Here is a 21,685-nt window from a genome sequence, read left to right as displayed (position 1 = left end):
GGGGCTACTTGGGGAAATACACCTTTGGTAGCCTTGAGTGTCCTCCATCACTGAGGTAGATTTGGTTCAATGACCCTGGACCCTTGTTAAAGAGCTCTAAAGCCCGTTAAGTCCTGCCTCTCAGGGCAGGTGAAAGACACGAGTCTTGAAACTGTCATCACCATCAGACAGTAACAGAAAAGCACGTTTGCTCGGTACTTCTTCGGAGATTATTATGTGGAGTACAGGGGAAAAATCCAGAAGCATGCATTTAATTGCTGGAGTCATTTAATTAGGCAGGTGATATCGGGTTAATGAATCATTAACATGTAAAAAAGCAATTAGTTCATTGTTTCCATAATTTTATGCAATCAAGGAGAAAACTGCTTCTCAGGGTAGCTGTACCTTAATAGAATTTTGCAGAGGATAATTTCTGTTGTTTTGTTTTCAAACTAGGTCTGCAAATTCACGGTAGTCGTTGAGATTCATGGCATTGATTTTGTCACTATTAGTGCGCAGTATGTATAATTTTCTGTGTAGCACGATAGCAGGGTAACAATGGACGTAGGCGCGCATTGCCAGCATCCTCAATGAACTCACTTTTTCCGGGATTCTTTCCCGAGTGTCAGAGCCGTTTCTCATTCATTCACTCTTCATTCATATTCATGGAATACTTATCAAACTCCTACCGTGGGCCGCTCATTGTTCAGGCACTAGGAACACTTTGTTGAACACGGCAAACAAGGTCCCTGCTTTCAGGAGGCTGACACTCTACAAGGAGGAATCAATAACAAGCAAGGAAATAAACACAAGAATATTAGGCAGAGTATCCGGTGCTGTGGTGAACATCCATCACGGCGCGTGATCATCAGGGAAGTCCTGTCTGAGGAGCTGGCGTCCAAGTTGACTTCTTAACGCGAGAGGGAGCAAGCCGTGCGACGATCTGGGAGAACATTCCGGGCCCAAGGTCTCGTGCCTGTGGGAACAAGCGTGGTGCTTAAAGAGCTGGAAGGAGGCAGGCGCGGGAGGTGGTGTGGGGGGGAAGAGGGCAGAGGGGCAGCGGTGCCAGCCACATGGCCGCGTGGGCCAGCTGAGGAGTGGGGACCTACTGCAAGTGTGGGTCTTTCCACCACTGGGGCTTTAAGTCAGAGAGTGATCGCGTCCTGATCTGTGTTTACAAAGGCTCCTCCACTTGCTGTGAAGAAGGGACTGTGGGGGTGGGGAGATGAGTTAGGGGAGGGATGGGGAGGCTCGGCCAGCAGGAACAGGGTGGCGCAGGGTGCAGTCTTGAGGTAGAACTGAGAGATGGGCTGATGGCTTAGTTGTGGGTGTCGGGGAAGAGAGGACCCCCCGGTGTCTCCCAGGCTTGGTGGTTGAACAGGTGGGTCTAGGGCAGTGCCATGTTCCGAGATGGGGCGTCTGGGGGCGGACGAGCCTGCGGGTAAAATCAACAATTCTGTTTGGGCTGTAATGCAGCTGAGATGCCGAAATGGTCTCTCTCTGCCTCCCCTCCCCCCGGAGGGCCCGAATTCTGCGTGTCTGTGTGTGTTGGGAGACTCTCCCGTTGACTAGATTGTGCATTTACCGTATGTGGTCACAGGTGTGGCCTTGTGCCTTTTATAAAATGTTATCTCAAGAACCCTGCAATGTATATCTTCCCCACCCCCAATCAATACATTGTAGCTCAGAGGTGCAATGCTTCTCCAAAGTCACACAAGTAGTAAGGGGCTGGGCTGGAGTTTGACCCCTGGTCTCTCCAGTCCCAGAGGCTGTGGTCTCTCCTCTCCAGGCCGCCCCCCGGATTTTTTCCGCTCCCTCCGTGACCGAGGCGCTCTGTGGCGAGCACCGCCCTCTGAGGAAGGCGCCACTAAGACCCTCCTAAGCCTCAGGGCCCGACCGTACTCTCCTTGGGATGCATCCTGGACTTTATGGTATGAACATACAAAAGGAGATGGCCTTTGGCCAGATCGCTCCAGGGACCTGCTCAGTTACTGGGAGTCCCTGGTTGTTCCCTAAAGCTAGGAAAAGCAACCCTGGAGGGGAAATTGGTGCCTTTGAGGGAGAAGCCGAGCAGCCAACCAACCAGCTGATGCCGATAAGATGGTGACTAAGCAAATTCCCTGCTTTAGGGGTGTATATACGGCTATGCTTTGTTATTAAACTTGCCTTGCAACCGTCAGTTGCTTGTGCCCTTCTGATCCCATACCTTGGTGCGTTCAGTTCCCTACCCCCTCTCGTCGATCGTTGCTGCACTTTGAGGACCCGCCGCGGCTGGCGGCAAGTGGCGCCCGAGCAGGGACCGGACGAGAGGGACGTCTGAATCTCGGTAGGTGAATCCCCGGAGTGAAGAGTGAAAGTGTGGCCACATAGTAAAGTTGATAGTAACTCGGGGCAATAGTCAGAAGTAAAAAAATATGGGACAAGAAGTATCCAAGAACCGACCTGAGATCACTGATCAAGAGAAGGAGTTGTCCACCAGTGCTTTCCAGGCTTTCACAGCTGGAAATTATAATGTCTGTCTGCAACATCTTGCCTGCCTACAAGATGTAAACAAAGACGATTATAAAATAATTTTGAATACGGCAGTAGCTGAGTTTTTCAAAAGTAACCAGACAACAACAGATAGTTTAAGACAGACACTTAACCAATTGAAGAATCAGGTGCACTCGGCTGTTGAAGAAATGGATGGACTAGATGCTGTTGAAAGCAGTATGTTGTATTACAATCAAGCAGTCATCCTGTATCATGTCTGACAGCATACAGAAGCCATATCCGTTGGTGAAAAACTTTATCAGTTCATAGAACCTTTTGAAGAAAAATTTGCCCAAGCAGTGTGTTTTTTGCTCGTAGACCTATATATATTAACCTACCAAGCTGAGTAAAGCTTTACATCTTCTTGCTGTTCTAGAAAAAAATGATTTCACAGGGCAACAATAACAAAAATGGAAAGAATGAGACTGGTAATTATAGCAACAAAGATGGGTCTAATCATAAAGCTGAAAGTGGAGCTCTAATAGAAGCTGCAAAGTCAAAGATACTATTTTTGTGTTGAAGTATATGTAGGAGGACAAGGGACTTTACTGGCCAGCCATAGTTTAAAGGTAGTTAAAGCTGTTACAAGTTTGAAGTTTCCCTCCTTTTTTCCTTCTGATTTTCCCCAATCTGATTTTGAATTCTCAAATCTGGTGCACCTTAAATTATAATAATGGTACCATTTTAATTTCTTCAGTTTCTGTTATTAATAATAGTTTGGTTTTTTATAAGCATTGGGATTTTGGGAAGTTTGCATTGTCTTATTCTTATCAACCGGTTATTACTTGTGTTACACCCTCATATGCCTTGCTAATAGGAGATTTACAGATTGAGTTTACTTCTGGTTCCTTAGGATATAATATAACTTGTCAGAATTGTATTTTTAGTACTTGCATTCTGCCTATGAAAGGAACTTTCTCTGTTATGATGTTAAAACAACCTTCCTATGTAATGCTGCCTGTAAATATTTCTGAACCATGGTATCATAGTACTAGCATGCAAGCTTGGCTAGAATTATCTGAAGCTTTAAAAAGACCTAAACGATTCATTGGAATATTAATATGTAGCATATTAGCCTTAGCCGCTTTAACAGCCACAGCCGCTACCACCGGTTTAGCATTAAGTAAAACTGTACGACAAGCACATTGTGTTAATCAATTGTCTAAAAATACCAGTATTCCATTAGCATTACAAAATCATATTGATACTCAACTAAAAACTGAGGTTGATGAGTTAAAAAATGCTCTCATAGGTTTAGGAGACCAAATTATGGCTTTAAAATTGAAAATGCGTTTGATTTGCCATGCTAAATATACTTGGGTTTGTGTGACTCAACACGCTTATAATGAAACTGACTGGGATTGGAACAAAGTAAAAATGCACTTTCTAAGTGTATGGACTGATGGACACATTAGTTTCGACATACAAAAACTTAATGCAGAAATACAAGCAATTCAAGAAGCTCATCTACAAGAAGACGGGCCCCAACAATTAATTCAAGGACTCCTGGATCAGCTTCAATGGTTAAACCCAATGCATTGGTTTCAAAATGGACTCACAGGATTGATTACCGTGGGGTCATGTGTATTGTTGATGTTAATTGCATTACCTTGTTTGTTACGCTTTATTGTTGGCCTTCTCGCTGCTCTTTGTCAGGAGGTGTATGGGTTGAAATTGCATTATCAAGCTTTAAAAAATAAAAGGGGGGGGAAATGTGGCGAGCATTGCCCTCTGAGGAAGGCGCCATTAAGACCCTCATAAGCCTCAGGGCCCGACTGTACTCTCCTTGGTCTGCATCCTGGACTTTATGGTATGAACGTAAAAAAGGAGATGGCCTTTGGCCAAATCGCTCCAGGAACCTGCTCAGTTACTGAGAGTCCCTGGTTGTTCCCTAAAGCTAGGAAAAGCAACCCTGGAGGGGAAATTGGTGCCTTTGAGGGAAAAGCCGAGAAGCCAAGAAGCCAATCAACCAGCTGATGCCGATAAGGCGTGACTAAGCCGAGAAGCCAATTAACCAGCTGATGCCAATAAGGCGTGACTAAGCCGAGAAGCCAATCAGCGAGCTGATGCCGATAAGGCGTGACTCAGCAAATTCCCTGCTTTAGGGGTATATATACGGCTACGCTTTCTTACTAAGCTTGCTTTGCAACCGTCAGTTGTCTGTACCCTTCTGATCCCATACCTTGGTGCGTTCAGTTCCCTGCCTCCTCTCGTCGATTGTTGCTGCACCTTGAGGACCCGCCGCGGCTGGCGGCAGCGCTCCATGCTCGCAGCGAGGTGCCGGGGCGGGCTTCTCCACAGCACCTCTGCCTTCCCCCCTCACCCCGTCGCCCCCTTAAGAAGGCAAGGTGACGGCGCTCCCGGCTCCCCATGTAAAACGCAGTGCTGGGAAAGCGTGAGCTGCCCACGTCTGCCTTCCCCGTTAGTGGGCTGCACAGCTTGCTCCTGCCTTCGTGGTGAACCCCGAGGATACTGCTTGGGTGTTACTCTCGGGAAAGGAGCTGCTGGAGGTGACTTTCGCTCCACTTGGGAGAGTCTGGCTGGCCTGTGTGTGTGTGTGTGTGTGTGACCGGGCGGCCTGGCGGGTCAGGGAGGTGCAGGGAGACGGGCCGGTGGGGGGGTCTGGCCGGAACCCTCTGCCGCGGGGCCCTCCCTTCGGGGCCAGGGGAAGCCTAGGGGCCAGGCCAGCCCTGACGGGAGGAGGGGGCACGGGGCTGCCGGGGCGCAGGTCTCAGGGGCTCCGTCCCGCCTGGGCGTCTGGGCCCCGGTGGGCGTGAGGCCGAGGTTGAATGGGGCCCCAGAGCTGTTGGCTCCGCCCGTCAGGTTGGATGCACGGAAAAGAGAAGAGAGGGGTCGGGACACGCCGGGAAGGCGTTCTCACCTGCCAGGACATCCTGGCTTGAACCCCGTGGCCTGAATTAGAAGCCCCGTCCCGTCCCGGGGCCCCGGCGGAGGTCACCCAGGCTGTGGGGGCGCCCTCAGCGTGAACCACACAGCCCCTTGCTGGGCGCCTTCAGCGGGGACCTTGCCGCCCCCTGGACCGCACGGGCCTTCAGCGCAGCCGCCCGCGTCGCCCCGCCGGACCCCTGGCCGCCGCCGCCGCCCGGCACGGAGCCCGGGCCCCTCCCGGGCCTGCCCTGCGCTCTCTTAGCGAGGCTGCCCCCCCCCCCTTACCTAGGTTTGGGGTCGAATGCTGTGCCTACTGTTGGTATTTAACAAGCATTTGTTAGCTTGAATCCTGAGGCTTCTTTTTTCTTTTTTTCAGACCAAGCCGGTGGTACATCGTGACATAAACGTGCCTTCCAGGTGGCAGACGTTCCATCGTTTATCCCGACAGATCAAGTGAGTACAGTGGGGTGGTGGGGTGAGAAGCCGCCGCTTGTCGAGCTCCTTAAAGGCGTCGCGCCCCCTTCTCTCTGTGACGCTCATCCTTCCTCCCGGGAGCCTTCTGTGCAGTTCAGCCTTTCAGGTGCTGCTCGTTCTTCTCCCGTGAACCTTGGTTTTGGAGAAGCAATGCCGTTGCCCTGCCGCGCTGCCAGTTCACGTGGGGTGGAAATGCACAGCTTAGCCTAGCCTTAGCTTTTTATTTATTTTTGGCAAGCTAGCCATTGCAGCTGCTGGACGGTGAAAGGAGATGTAGAAGGTATGTTCCCACCAAAGCCCCTTGGCGGGGGAGATGGGCTGTCTGATGCCTAGCGCGCGCTGGTCAAGGCTGCCTGAGGGCTGGCTGCCCCGGGAAGCGGCCGGTGGGGCAGGCGTAGAGGTGCTAGGGGACTCTGTCCCGGTTAATCGGGACCCCTCTGTGGGCCGGCCTGCGTTACGCTTGGGGTTGTAGAAAGAACACACTTGACTGAGGTCAAACATTGGTTCAAATCCCGCTTTGGACCTTGTCGGCTTTGTGACCTGCACACACTTCCTCCCTCTGAATTGGCGCCCTCACTTGTAAACAGGTGGTGACATGCACCTGCAGAGTCCCAGGAAACCCCACCCAGTGCTCGTTAAGGGGCAGGAATTCTCTAGATGGCAGCCGTCTCCTCCCAATCCTTCATGTATTGTGCCGTTTTGATACTTTAGGGATGAAAATCCCTGACTTGAAGTTCCAGAGGGCACCTTCCCTCTTACCCGGTTCTGTTCCCAGCGGAAGGAATTTCAGTGAGTTTCCAGGGTCCTGGCTCTATGTCTGGGGGCGGCAGCAGACCAGTCCCAGCCTTGGGTAGCAGAGAGCCCACCTTCCGACAAGTCATCCTTCACGCCCCTGCTGACCAGCAAAGGGCTGGGGGCCCAGGAGGCTGGGAGCCCCCTGCCAGACACAGTGGAGCCCCCGGCTGGGAAGCCCAAGGATGGAGCAAGCATGACCTGCTTATTAGCTAAGCTGTTCCTTTCACTTACCTTCCAAAACCCAACCATCATTTCTTTAAAATACTTTTCCTGGGCTTCCCTGGTGGCGCAGTGGCTGAGAGTCCGCCTGCCGATGCGGGGGACGCGGGTTCGTGCCCCGGTCCGGGAGGATCCCACATGCTGCGGAGCGGCTGGGCCCGTGAGCCATGGCCGCTGAGCCTGCGCGTCCGGAGCCTGTGCTCCGCAGCGGGAGAGGCCACAACAGTGAAAAAAATACTTTTCCTTAGGCCTCTGCAAGGGAGCCACTCACACATCTGAGATCCTTCCACTGTGCCTTTTATACATCTGAGAGCTGTTCTGAAATAATGAGAGACACAGTATTTCTAAATTTTATGAAGGACATCTCTTTCTGAAGAATGGATAGAAATCTCAGAATATTATTGGCTTATGGGTTCTTTCTGGCAAAGACACATATCAGTAGACATACATTTTTTTTGGGGGGAGCCTGACCCACGCTGTCAATGGTTCTCACTTATTTTGACAGACTTTTTTTCTGTTATAAACCAGTTATTCTTAAGGCATGTGCTCTATTCTTTATATGGTGTGCTAGAAACTCCACTAGATGGACCCAAATATCCGTCCAAATGTAAGGCCTTTTCTCCCAAGGGAAGACCCGATCATGTTTGCTTGGAGACCTTGTAACTTAAAAACAAACAAAATAGTTACGATGGCTTTCGGAGTTTTTGGAGGTGGAGGCTCAGGTCTGCGTCCTGGTCTGTCATTAACTAAGCCGTGTGCTACGGTAAGTGGCATCCACTGCCACTACCACCGTCACCGTGTCACCTGGCAAAATCCATTCCTGATCCAAGTGCTGTTTCCTACTTTGAAAAACTCAAAACGTTTCCTATTTGAAAAATTTAAAGTATGTCTTACTTAAAATATTTAAAATATTACCTATTAAAAATTAGCACATTGGGACGTGTACTGGCAAAGTTGTTTTATCCCTTTAACCTCTCTTATTTCAAAGTAATTTTTAAAAGTTAACTATTTTTTATGGCCAGAGTAACTTACACCCATGGTAAATATATCGTTTTAAAAGGTATACATTAAAAGTGAATCTTCTGCCCACTTTATATCCCCAGAGGCAACTGTTACAAGTTTCTGGAGTGTCCTTGTAAGACAGGCTTTGCATATTCAAGGATTTAGGGGCATATGTATGCTGTAAGCATTGCTGTGTATCTTCCGTTTCCTCTCACCACAGAACTTAATACGGTTTCTTATTAGCCCATATAGATACGTTGCGCTTTTAAAAATGGCTGCCTCGTATTACAAAAGCGGTCTGTACATAATTAACACTGACGGGCTTTTGCCGTGTGTCCAGGGGCTGTGCCTTCCATTACCGCTCTGTCACAGACTTTCTAGGGGAAACGATCTCGGGGTCGCTCATCCATCTACCTGGATGGTCAGGTGGAAGACGGGCTGTCTGACGCGCAGACAGCCCAGACCTAAAATCGGGCAGAGCGGGAAGGGTCTAGTTCATTCTCCAGCTCAACCGGGAAACTTCTGGGCATGTGTTAAGTCCGTCACTCCCTCTAAACTTGAAATTTCCTAATTTCTTTATTGTTAACATTTCTTTATCGTTAACAGTTTAGAAAATCCCTTTCTCCGTATTTACGTGCTTAGTATAAAAAAGTGGACATCCAGAAATGTGTTAAGAATAAAATAAAAGTCACTAGTTACCCTCCTCCTCAGACGCAGCCACTGTTAACTTTGAGGGACACTTACTTTTAGTTCTCTCTGTATTTGCTGTTGTGTTTTTTTACAGCATTAATTGTATTTGATCATTTTCCCCCTAAATACAAATTCTGCATAAACAATTTTAAACGGCTGCATTAGTTATTATTGTATGGCTGTGCTATGATTTATTTAACCATTCCTTTGCACTTGGACATTTAGGTTGTTTTTATATTTTGGTGTTTGTAAATACAGGCATACTTTCTACTTTGTTTTGCCGAGCTCTGCTTTCTCGTGTTTTGCAGATAATGCTTTTTTTCTTTTACAAATTAAAGGTTTGCGGCCGCCCTCTGTTGTCAGATTATAGGAAACATTTTTTTTTTTAGCAATAAAGTATTCTAAATTAACGTACGTACATCGTTTTTATAGACTACAGTATAGTGCAAACGTAACTTCTCTAGGCACTGAGAAAGCAAAAACTTCGTGTGGCTTGCTTTGTTGCTGTGGTCGGGGGCCAAACCCGCGATGTCTCTGAGGTTTGCCTGTGACCCTGCGAGAGACGTTTTTACAGGTTCACATATACGTGCCCACATTTCCGTGGGTGGACGGGCTGCGTCCGTGGTTCCTGGTCCCACGCGTCTCCGTCCCCAAGTCACCCTTCAGGAAGACCGTGCTCACTTTTACCCGCGTCAACAGTGTGTGTGTGTGTGTATCAGCCTGCGAGGGCTGCCAACATCCGCGGGGGGGCGCAGTTCAGTCCATAGCAGTGTGCTTATTTCCCCGCACTCAGCGTGAGAATCTGTGTTAAATATCTTACAAATGTAGACAGAAACACGACATGGCCTCGTCTCAGCATTTATTTCTTGTAGTGTCAGCCGTCTGTGTTTGGAGAGACTTCTGGTGTGCACCATCTAGGAACACGGATAGGTGGAAACCTTGCAGCGAATCTTCGGGGTAGCGGTGACATCACAGATGAGCTGTGCTACGACTTGCACAGAATGCCCCTTTCGAGCTTTGTTTCGGGGCAGAGGCTTTAAGTGTGGAAAAAGGTGGCCTCTGGGGTGGTGGCAAGCCTCTTTCCACAGAGCCTTAGCTGAGAAACCTGATTCTTTTTGTTGTGCACAAACGTGTTAACTTAAAATTTATATTTACTCTGAATGAAGAGATGTATTTCTCCGATTTTAAATTATTTATATTTAAGGAAAAACAACAACAGTAATCATAAATAACAAAGTAACAGATTGAAAGCCAGCAGCGTAAAGTTGAGCTCCTGTATTGTTAAATGCTGTCCATGACTTTTAGACTTAAAGAAATAGCCTCCTATTTTACAATATTTTAATAAGAGTTTGAAACTGTTGCTCAGTGGCTTTGGCCATAATACCAGAGAACTAGTAGCTTTGCACTGGGTTTTGAGCGGACCCCAGCCGTGTCCCCAGCCGCAGCCCATAGAGATAAGAAAACAAGCCCACCAGGACCACGGGGAAGCTGCCTTAAACTGCGAGAGTAAAACCAGCGGTTTCTCTTATCTTTCCAGAGGATTGCAGTTATTTCCTCCGGGACCCTCTCTTGGCTCCACGGAGGGGACAACAGCTGCATTTTTAATGCCAGGTTTCCCCGTTTGTTTTCCAAGTGGACGCAGTTTTCTTCCATGTTCCCCGTTGTCACGGAGGCCTATCTTTTAAAGAGTAGAGTTTAGCCCTGTTCATCGGGGTGTCTTCTATCCCATGAGGCCTTGTCGCTGGGGTTTCTGGCCCCTCCCTGGCCCTGAGCACTTCGGGGTTCGGGGCCTGTCCTCCGTGCGGCGGCGCATCTTTCGTGAATTCCCGGCGTTTTCCCCCAAAGTGTGAGGCCCTAACGAAGGCTTTTCCTTCGGCTCCTGCAGTGTTGTCACAAATGGAAGATTATTATACCCGAATTCAGCCTGACGGAGTGGAGCTGCCTACTGGCCACGATCGGAGAGCAGGTCTTTCCTCTGGGAGGCGTTCGAAAGTAAGGCTCTGGCCCAGCTCTGGGGACCTGGAAGGAGGGGCTCGTTCTGTGCTTTTCAGTGAGAATCCCCTGCCCGGCCAGCAAGGTCTGAAACGATTCCTCGTGGACTGTGATTTTAATTCTTCAGGCAGACAATAGTTCTGCAGTCTTTGGGCCGAACTTGTTTTTAACAGTCTCATTCATTCATTCATTCAACAACGTTTAGCGAGCATGGTGAGCACAGCTCACAAGGCTGAGATGTGGTCGCCCCCCGCGTCCCCCGTGCCCCCGCCGGGTGCCCAGTGATTAACATGCAGTTAGGTGCTCAGGTGATGTAATGAGGCCGCTGGGGCAGGAGGATTCGGGGAGCCACGCAGGGGAGCCGGTGTCCGAGCGGTGACGGGGCCCGTCACGGGGGGAGGGAGCCCTTGGATGGAGGAGGTGGTGTGCTGCGCTGGCCGAGCAGCGCTGGGCGCCCCACCGGCCTGGACCCCGGGTTTGCAGCGGGACACGCGGCGGGGCTGTGGTTTCCTCTGCCGCTCGGCAGCCTGGGGCGAGGGAGGGGAAGCTGGGTAGACTCGTCCGTGGCCGAGGGTGGGAAGGACCAGCAGGGGAGGGGTTCGGTGTGCACGTGACCCCAGGGATGGCCCGTGTGGTGGTCTCAGACCCCGGCCTGGCGGCTGGAGGAGGGCGGGAGGGAGGGAGTGGAGAGCGGCAGGGCTACAGGCTGTAGCGGGAGGTGAAGGGGACCTGGCCTTGGGGACACACGGGGTGAGGAGAAGGCCCGGGTCTCGCCACGGGAGTGGGTGGGGAAGCGCAGGCGGACACAGACCTTCAAGGCTGAGAAGTCGGGTGACGCGGAGTGAGGCCGGAGGACCATTAGAAGCGTCGTCCTTATGGACAGTGATGGTCCCAGGTGGCTGGCGTCGGGGAGGAAGAGCAAAAACATTCGGTCCCTTTTCACTCTGTGTCAATTAACTCTTTCTCGGGGGTGAATTAAAGCGTAAAAGATCTATTGACAGTCAAGAGTTGTGATACCAACGATGAACACTGATGTGTCTGCTGGTGAGCAGGACGTAACTGTCGGGACATTTAGAGCAACGAGATCCTCGCTATCCTAGTGAGGTGGTGAATGACAGTGGACACCGGCGTTCTAGGAAGTCAGCTGTTTACATCATAAAAAGTACTGTAAGTGCCCACGTGACTTCGGGATGCAGTTATAAGTATTAGTGTTTTATCCTTAAAGAAATAGGGGCAGTTGTCTGGAGCAGACAGACTTGTGCGTATTTGTGGAAGAAGCCAGAAACAGTAGTGGGTTATAAAATCACAAGTATCACACGGTGGTGAAAGGAAGAGAGAAAACCTTTGTAAGGGAGAAGCAAGCAAGGAAATAGGAAATCTAGAGGGAAAATAGGACACTAGATCAATAAGCTTATTTCTTGTTTTCCCTGGGCTTAAATTAGTTCTCTGTGGCTGAGTTTAGAAAAAGTACAGAGCTTGGAAATAAAAGAAATGCTTAGAAAGTACAAATATTCAATAGCTTGAAAGGGTGATGTAATATGTACATTACAGGATTTTTTTTTTTTTAATCAACGTACATGTTATCTTTGAACGGAACAGACAGCTAATAGTCAACATACGTTTGAAAAGTCATTTGTATTTATCTGCGTTTATCATTTCTTAGATAATGGTAATATGGTTCAGTGGGGGTTTCTACTATACCTTTTTCTTGTGTCCGTTAGAGACTTAGCCGTGTTCTCAGTGGTATTAAAATTAGTTGATTTATTGGATAGTTTTGAGCTTTCTGGGAGATATATATATATATGTCTCTTCCAGAGAAACCGTGAAGACTGTGTGTGGGTCTCTGTGTGAGAGATGATTGCTGATCTCGGTGTTAGAAAAATATGCTTCTCACAGACGTGTGTTGCGTGCTGATTGCATGGTGGGCACCAGGCAGTGCTCGGGAGGCCCAGCCTGGTCCGCTCACTCCTGTTGAGCTCGTGGTCCCGCAGAGAAGGCAGAATCAAAAAGAATCACAGCGGAGGGCAGCGTGTGTAGGAGAGGAGCACACCCAGGCGTGGAGCGCAGTCTAGGAATAGCCCAGAAGAAGAGGTTCGCCTTGAGAACGGCCGACGAGTAGGGGTCGGGGTGTGCTGGGCTTGGGGGGAGATGCTGGCGCAGCCCTGAAAGCGGGCGCCCTCCAGATTGCACCCCGGGTGCTTCTCACCCCGGCCCAGCCCTGGTTGGGAAATGCAGTGTTACCGGTGATGCCTGGCCGTGAGGCTGGCCCGACGCGGTTCCGGAAAGGAGAGGGTTAGCCCGGGCAGGAATTGAGGAGGAAAGAGGGTGAGTTTCCCACGTCCCGCAGCCCTCGGCTCCGTGCACCTGGCAGAGCTCTCTACCTGCTGGAAGAGAAGGGTGGTGGGTGGCCCCTGCCAAGTTCTGAGACTCTGAGATACAGCCATTTCCACCCTCAATGTTTGATTCGATCCGCAGCTGTCGGGCACAGGTTGGGCAGTGCTGGTGAACCTAAGCTCTTCTGTCTGCTTTTTCACCATCTGTGGACTCTCCCAGTTGGAGGGCCTCCCTCTTTCTTTCGTGCTGTGACACGAATCTTTGTTATTCTACCCGTATTTCTTCCTTTACTCCTAACTTAACTTATTTTGGGGATTCTTATTATCTGGTTGACGGCCCTTCTGATCATTTTTATTTCTTGACTTCTGTATGTTCTATTATCATTCCCTGCTGCTTCCTGGGAGAGTTGCTCTATTGTATCTTCCAAACAATCATGTGTGCTTTTTTCTTTATTTCTTATTTCCCTTATTTCTTTTGTAACGTTTTCCACGTTTATGTTAAGTTCCTGGTCCACGTGTCCCAGCGCTCCTGCTTCCGGTGGAGTCTCCCAAGGCCTCACCCCCAGCGCCTCGTGGTCCGGCCTCCAGCACCTGAGCTCGGGGGCGGGGGGGGGGAGGCTGTCCTCGCGGCCGCAGCCAGTCAGTCCTGCCGCCTCCCCGGGCCCCTCGCCGCCGAGCGCGTCTGCAGCTCCCTGACTTGCTCCTGGGGACACTCGTGCAGCTGCGAGCCCTGCAGGGATGGGCACCGATTGTCCCGAGGTGACAACAGGAGAGGAAGGAAGTCCAAGCCCCGCTTCTCACCTGGAAGCCCTGTGTTCCGCTCCCGGGGGCGTCTCACAGTTGTCCCCTGTCCGGAAGTTCTTGGTCTTGGTCCTACAGGGTGACCCGAGGCAGCAGGTCCGGGAGCTGCCCCTGTTAGAAGCGGATGCTCAGGCCTCATTTGAGACTCCCCGAATCGGAAGCTCTGGGGCGGGGGCCCAGCGCTGTGTGTGAGCCAGCCATCTGCTGGCTCCCTGCTCACTGCGGTTGGGGGGTGCTTGGGGGAGGAGGTTTGAGTCCTGTGGCCCCACCTGTTCCAGGCGCCCCGCATCCTCCTCTCCTCTCCCTTCCTGTGCCCACTGCTGTCATTCGTGAGCGCGTCGTACACCCTGTGACGGCTCTGCCTCTCCTCCCCCAGGTGAGGCGCTTTTCCTCCATCACGTCCCACACACGACGGCCAGCCGCCTGTTGCTAAAACACTGTGCTCCCCCCCCACCCTTCGTGCAAATGCCCACTCACTCCGACTAAATCGATGATGAGCTCCTCCCCCTAGAATTCCGGGCTCTGGGACTCAACGGTCAAGCTCCATTTCACCCTTCGGTGACAGTCAGTCCCCTGTGTCCTGGCTTTTTGCAGAGGCGCCTTCTGCTGCCCGAGAGGCTTCATCCCGTCGTCGCATGAGGAACTCCTACCTACCCTTGTACGATTCACCTTAGTGAATCCTACAGCTGCCTTTAATCTTTCTCCTCTTAGAGCGCCGACACTTTGCCCTTCTCTGGTCGTACTTGCCTTTATAGGCTTTCATACACTTCTTGACTTTGGGGAAGCAGTGGCTTTCTTATTTCATATTTTTTACACAGGGCCATGCCTACCTCACTGTATGGCTCCTAACGGATGCCCAGCATTGAATGAGTTGAATATTTTCTTAAATAAACGAATTATGAATGAACACATGCCAAAAAGGAGTGCAGAATAAAACGTAGACAAATGTTAGTCTTTTTGTGCTGACAAAAGGGCATATTATTTGCTAATAAATGCCAGGTTGTTTTCCAAGTATTGTTATAACAATATAAGCCAATTTGTTTTAATTTTAACTGTTATTAGTTAAAATTAATTGAATACCAACCAGCAGCTTAAAATGTTCTCAGGGCCCTCTGAATACTTGTACATAATTAAAGATACACTTTAATTAAAAAGTCTAAAACTGGAAAGCGAGCCCAACCCTGGCAGAGCCGCTCCCGCAGGGCTCCGTTAGCCCGTTTGGGTTACGTTTTGCTCTCAGAGCTTCAGCTCTCCTGGGGTCCACGTACCAAGTCGCATGATGTACCCCGCCTGATGTCACGGCTCTTAAGTCTCCAGCTCATGTTTTCTTTCTTTACTCACAGATTATTTACAATGGACACCTCAAAGGATTTGCAAGACAACCATTTTTACGTTGTGGCAGGACTGGAGGCCTTCAACTAGTTCCCTTATTGGAAGTCCCCAAAGGTCCCCGGCGAAGTCCAACAGTGAGCACGTTTCATTCCTTCCCTTCCTGCTTAGTCAGTTTAGGTACCTGCTGTTTTTCGGTAGTGAAACTTGATATTATCATTTTATATATGATGCACTGTTTTTTGTTTTTTAAAAAATACTTCTTGGCTGTGCCATGCGGCGTGTGGGATCTTAGTTCCCCGACCAGGGATCGAACCCGTGCCCCCTGCATTGGAAGCGCGGAGTCTCTCTTAACCCCTGGACTGCCAGGGAAGTCCCTATGAGGCAGTTTTGAATTTTCAAAATCTTTGGCATGGAGGAACCACTGCTGTTGGATAGAGCCACAAGGACAGTGAGATGCCGTAGTGAGTCTTCCTCCGGGGTTCCTGGGGTCTCAGAGGTCAAGAGTCTAAACGTACAGCCTAGAGCTGGCCCCAGGCCACGGTCACGGCAGCCCGCGCTCCATCTGGCACAGTTTCGTTTTCTTAATTCGACTTGCTTTTCCTTATCTAAAACAAGAGTGTGTGCAGGCTGGCAGTCTCCCCCGGTGAACGAAGCAGTGATTTTTGTAGTAGATCCCGGACCCGCGTCACAGGGCACACCCCGGTGTGTGCGTCTGTGGATGCGAAGGAATGTCTGGGAGGAAGATGAGAAGGTGGGGACTCTTGTCGCGTCCCCTGAGATGATGCGGTGATTGTCCCCGCGCTCTCGGGCTTGCGTCTAGGGTAGAGCAGGCGAGTCCCAGTAGGGAAGGCGCAGTGCTGTCCTGTAGGCTCAGGCCCGGGGGACGCCGGGGGGTTTTCCCCGAGGTAGAAGAGCCCAGCATTTGCGCTCTGAGTCGTGTCCTGTGTCCTGCACCGATGCTCACAAGGGCAGAGCAGACTCTGCATGTGCAGAGAGCCCTTCTCATGGCTCCCGGTCCTTGAAGTCACGAGATGAGGTGGTCTGGTTACATTCCCAGGGCAGAATTACACTTGACGCCTCCTTGGTTTTCAGTGTCTCACCCACCTTGCTGTTCAGGGTGTATTTGTGTGAAAAACCGTCAGTTTTCCCAACTCCAAATATCTGTCGGTCCGCAGAGTCCAAATCCCTTCCCCGCTTTCCTGACGTGCTGGCCAGATACGGACACCTCTGTGTGCGTCTGGGGCTCTCGGGGCCGCAGCTCCAGATGAGCTCCTGAGTGCCTAAGGCCAGGTGTCAGGGCTGGGCCAGGCTCAGCGGAGGGTCGGGAGGAAGGCTGACCCGCAGGACTGAAGTTCTGGGGTACACACACTGATGCAGCTCCTCCGTTTTGGTCCCAGATGAAGGCCCCGGGATTAGGACCGCGGCTGGGCTTGTTGCCTCCGGGTCAGCCGAGAAGGCGGGCGTGGGACACGGGCGGATAGGCCGGTGGTCAGCAGACGCATTCCGCCAGGGGCCGGGCCCTGAGCCGCACGGGACCCTGCCATCCCCACTTCTGCAGCGCTGGGTGTCGCGCCCTCGGGGGCCGGAGCGTTCCTTCACGCGGAGGTTGGTACAGTTTTTACGGCGGGCACCGAGCACTGCTCCAGGTCTTGCTTGGACAAGCCAGTCTGTGGGACTTCGCCCCCTGGGCTGCTCAGCCCCCGGGGGTGCGTTGCCCCCGCACTGACGTGGGGACTGTTTGAGGGCTTGCGGGAACCCTCCCTGTCGGGCTTCTCTGTCGGCCCTTACGGTCCCTGTGCTGGGAACGAGGTGTCAGTTTTCATGTCGCTGTGGGGCCGGCAGGTGGCTTCAGCCTTGCAGGTGGTAGGCCTTCACCCCACCCCGAGGTGCCCTGCAGGAGCTCTGGGTGCGTTCGGGAGACTTGAGACGCCACCGGGGGAGCCGTGTCTGGGGGACCTTATGCCCATTCTGGCTCCTGTGCTCTTAGGTTTTCTACTTCAAGGCCCCTTTCGTCCTGCTGACAGACGGTGAGCCCCGAGCAGTGAGATATGCAGGCAGATGCTTAGGTTAGGGTCCTGCCCGCGCGCCTGGTGGGCGCGTGACTCTATCGACATCTTAGTCCGTAGCTGAGAAGCCTGGATTTTAGGATTAGTCACGGCAACTATATTACGACAAATATATTTGTTCCTTTATTTACTTGTGCCCAGTTTTCCACGTCTAACTTATTAGACTCTCATCTGTTTTCTGCGTGAACTACCTCAATATCCTTTTGGAAAGTGGGGGCAGGAAATTTAAAAATCAACCTGGAAACCCAGGACTGCTCCTCGAGGGGCACATGGGCCTGCAGCACGTGAGGGGCTGTCGTGGCCCCTTGGTCATCTTACCATTCTAAGGCTGTTAGGTGGGCAGAGCAGCGGCTCTCTGTAAGATCGAGTGCTGAGTTTTCTTTTAAAAAATAAGTATTTTTAAAAAACATTTAAAAAATTGAAGTATAGTTGATTTACAGTGTTGTGTTGCTTTCATGTATGTAGCAAAGTGATTCAGTTAAACATATATATGGACATGTATATTCTTTTTCAGATTATTTTCAGCTGTAGGCTATTACAAGATATTGAGTATAATTCCCGGTGCTACACAGTAGGTCCTTGTTTACCTGTCATGTGTATAGCAGTGTGTATATGTTAATCCCAAACCCCTAATTTATCTCTGCCGCCCACTCACTATCCTCCTTGGTAACCCTAAGTTTGTTTTCTGTGTCTGTGGGCCTAGTTCTGTTTTGTAAATACATTCATTTGTATTATTTTTTAGATTCCACATATAAATAACATCATACGATATTTGTCTTTTTCCGACTGACTTCGCTTAGTATGATCATCTCTGGGTCCATCCGTGTTGCTGCAAGTGGCATTCTTTCTTTCTTTTTTATGGCTGAGTAATATTCCATTGTCTATATGTACCACATCTTCTTTATCTGTTCACCTGTGAGTCAGTGGACACTTAGTTTGCTTCCTTGTCTTGGCTGTTGTGAACAGAGCTGCTGTGAACATTGGGGCGTGTGTATCTTTTCGAATTAGAGTTTTGTCTGGATATACGCCCAGGAGTGGGACTGCAGGGTCATATGGTCTAAATCTGCAATTGTTTTCTTAAATGTACCAACAGTATAAAGCAGAGACTCTTTCCTGACTCTTCTATGGACCGAACACAAATACACACAGAGCTTTTGACCTGCAGACTCTCAGACTTGCATGGAGGCATCCGTTGATGTGTCTGGTGGTCCAGGAAACCTTCATGTGCTGGAGATACAGAGATGGGCTGAGTGTGAGTTTCTGCTAGTGGCGAAGGCAGACGTGCCAGTGAACAGGACACGGTGACTGTAGCAGTCCTCACCGGGAAAATGGAATCTGTTCCCTGGCTCAGCCCAAGCCCACACGGCAGCCTGGATTCCACCGGCATCAACCCCTCCCACTTGCATAATTCCAGTAGGGCAGCAATCCCTTTGCTATTAAACCGCCCAACTTTCAGATGCACCTGTGTCTCTCCATCAGCACTGTGCAGAGTCAGGAAAACCACAATACCTGAGATGGGAAAGTGGGATGCAGGTGGCAGCCTGGGAAGGCAGGCTGGGACGGTCACAAGGGCTGGAAGGGCAGGTGAGACACTTGTATTCACAGAGATCCTGACCTCAGCCAGGGAGTGAAATGAACAGATATGCACTTGAGAATCACTGCTAGTGATGGAATAAAATGTACGGACTGAAAATGGGGCAAGAATAGCAATAGCGGAGGCGAGGCCCGTCCTGAGGCCACTGTAATGCTCCCAGCAAGTGGCAGGTGGGGCGCAGTTGGGTTCAAGAGCTGCTGTGTGCCACTGATTCTGTGACAAGCATTTTCCCCATCTTTGAGGCTCTGAAATAGGGGCACATCTGAGGCTGATGGCATCTCGGCCGTCGTGCTGCAGGTTCATCTGTTGTCACAGTGAACTTGGCTGCAGCTGCTCACTTTAGTGTCTCTCCAGTTGAGGAGGTGCGTGGCCGGCAGCGCACATGGTGAGTGTACTTGCTGTGTAAATGTCCTCGAGAGGGTTTTGCTGTGATTAGGAATTGAAATGGAAGTTATTATATACGTATGGAAATTCATAAAGATGGAAACAGCAAGACGTGCTGTTATTTGTTATTAGTGGGGTAGATTCTCCTTCGATTCCATATGTCTCTGCAGCACAGCAGCCAATTCTTTTATGGACCCAGGAAAGGGAGATACCCACACATAGCAGAGCCATCAGCTTCAATAACCTGTTACTGTGTAAAGAGCCATCCTGGGGACTTCCCTGGTGGCGCAGTGGTTGAGAGTCCGCCTGCCGATGCAGGGGACACGGGTTCGAGCCCCGGTCCGGGAAGATCCCACATGCTGCGGAGCAACTAAGCCCGTGCGCCACAACTACTGATCCTGCGCTCTAGAGCCTGGGAGCCACAGCTATTGAGCCCGCGTGCCACAACTGCTGAGCCAGCGCCCCTATAGCCCGTGCTCCACAACAAGAGAAGCCAGCAATCAGCACAACTAGAGAAAGCCTGCGTGCAACAGTGAAGACCTGATGCAGCCAAAAATAAATAAAATTTAAAAAAAAAAAGAGCCATCCTCAAACCTAGGGGCATAAAACAACAATGATTTGTTATTTCTCTAGGTTCTGTGGGTTGGCTGGGTGGCTTGGGCCAGTTCACCGGGTTACTTATGCAGCTGCATTTAGCTGGAGGGATCGCTGGGCTGGGTTGTGTGAGGCCGTATCACCACATCTGGAAGCTGGTGCTGGGCTGGGTTGTGTGAGGCCGTATCACCACATCTGGAAGCTGGTGCTGGTTGTCGGCACCTCTGTTTTCCTCCAAGTGGTCTCAAGGTCCCAGCGGGTGGAGAAATGGGCTCTCCCTCGGTGGAGAAGTGTGGCTGGGTATTCACTTTTCTTACTGGCTGTGCATTGGGGGAGGGGCTCTGTGGCCAGGGGCAGCCCACCACACTTGTTTGCATTTTGTTGCTGAGATTGGTGCAGAGGGTTGCCTCCCATGCTCCAGGCAAGAAAGCACCAGCCTCAAAATGTGCAGAGCAGCTCGGAGGAGAATTCCAGGGTTAATGGAGGAGCCCTCCTTCTGTCCCGTGGAAAAGCACAGGCGGCTTTGAGGCAGAAAGGATTCAGAAGATCCAGATTCGAGATGTAAAATCTTGGGAGGATGCAAGTAATTTATTTAACTGTCTCCCCTTCCTTTTTGCACAGGTGTGATATTGATAAATATCTATGTCTAAATAGTTCTAACAGGCCTATTTCAGGAAGTATACATAGAAGAAAGAACTAGGTAATAAGGAAGCACCATGACATGGTTTAAATGGCAGGTTGATTTCTTTATTAGCGACACAGGAAATGACCACGTGTCTTAGGGTTTTTGGCATCTTGATTTGGTGAAATGGGAAGGAGCATGGGTGCGTCTAGACGGCCATGGAGTGTGAGAAAGTGGAAAAGTCAGGGAGAACTCCAGGTTCCCCGGGGGGCAACACTGGTGGATGGTGGCGTCAGGAACAGAGACCTGGACCCCCGGGGAAGGGGGAGGAGGATGTAGGTGTTGGTACGTGTGTGTGAGGAGGTGCTTTGTGCTAGATTAGCACACTCACCAAATGAGAGGGAAGGGGAGATGTGCGAGATGATATTCATGCAGAAAAATTTTTGTTTTTGTTTTTGTTTTTGTTTTTGTTGGAGCAGAGAAAGGTTCACTGCAGGGCCAAGCAAGGAGAATGGGTGGCCTGTGCTCAAAACCCCCCGAACTCCAGAAAAGTGTTGTTGATGTCAAACAGAATGCCGTATGATGTGTAGTAGAGGACAAACCTGCTACCGTATTTGTGTGGGATTCTCACTGTGGATTCTTTAATGAGTAAAAAGACAAACCTTCTCTGGCTCTAACTGGATGCCTAGGAAGTGGGTGAATCTTTTCTACATACCATGATAACAGATTTTTTTTTTCTTAGTAAACCAGTGGCTCCCACCCCGGGAAAGCCCAGGGCTTTAAGAGTAAGCGTTCTGGACTCTGACTTCCTCGGTCGGAATCCCGGCTCTGCTGAACCTCTCAGGGTCTCTGTCAGTGACACGTGGTTCCCCCCTTTTACTTCCTGTTCCCCCCCCCCACCAGGATTTCTGTCATCAGACTTGCTTCAGTGGGCATGGATTTCTAATTTAAGCTAATATAGATACCCTAACAGAGTTTTAAAAAAATTGAAGAGTGAAGCTGTTTGCTTCTTACATCTAGATTTCCATTGAGCACAGAATGAAAGATTTCATCTTGATTTAGCAGCACTTTAAATCACACTGCTAAAAATGCCCATTTCCAGGAAAATGACAAAGAAATCATATGGGTGCAGTTTAGCTGATTAGCACACTTGAACCATATTGGGATGCAGTCTCTGCCTTACTTGATTGGCCCAGTTCACTTATTGGTTGATTTAAGTATTTGAGGGTTGGAAAACACGTCATTGGGAGAGGCCGCCAGTGCCTTAAATGGTCCAATTAGCAGGAGCCATGACTCTTTTAGTCCAATGAAAGTAACTGAATGCGGCTACTCTCATTTGTTACATCAAATTCAGTTTTATAGCAACTGCGTTTATGGTGCAGTTACC

General features: G+C 50.2%; 1 protein-coding gene across 1 annotated transcript in view; it reads left to right on the top strand.

Moving 5' to 3' along the window:
• Positions 1-15,176, top strand: part of DCDC2C (doublecortin domain containing 2C) — a 33,930-nt gene extending 18,754 nt beyond the window's left edge. Inside the window, 3 exon segments of the mRNA XM_059078683.2 lie at positions 5,777-5,853; positions 10,426-10,572; positions 15,050-15,176. Coding sequence (XP_058934666.2) covers positions 5,777-5,853; positions 10,426-10,572; positions 15,050-15,176 — 351 coding nt within the window.
• The last annotated feature ends 6,509 nt before the right edge of the window (positions 15,177-21,685 follow it).

Source organism: Kogia breviceps, chromosome 11 (assembly GCF_026419965.1).
Source record: "Kogia breviceps isolate mKogBre1 chromosome 11, mKogBre1 haplotype 1, whole genome shotgun sequence".
NCBI classification, from domain to species: Eukaryota; Metazoa; Chordata; class Mammalia; order Artiodactyla; family Physeteridae; genus Kogia; species Kogia breviceps.
Note: the sequence above shows the minus strand (reverse complement) of the source record. Positions and strands in the feature narration are given on the sequence as shown.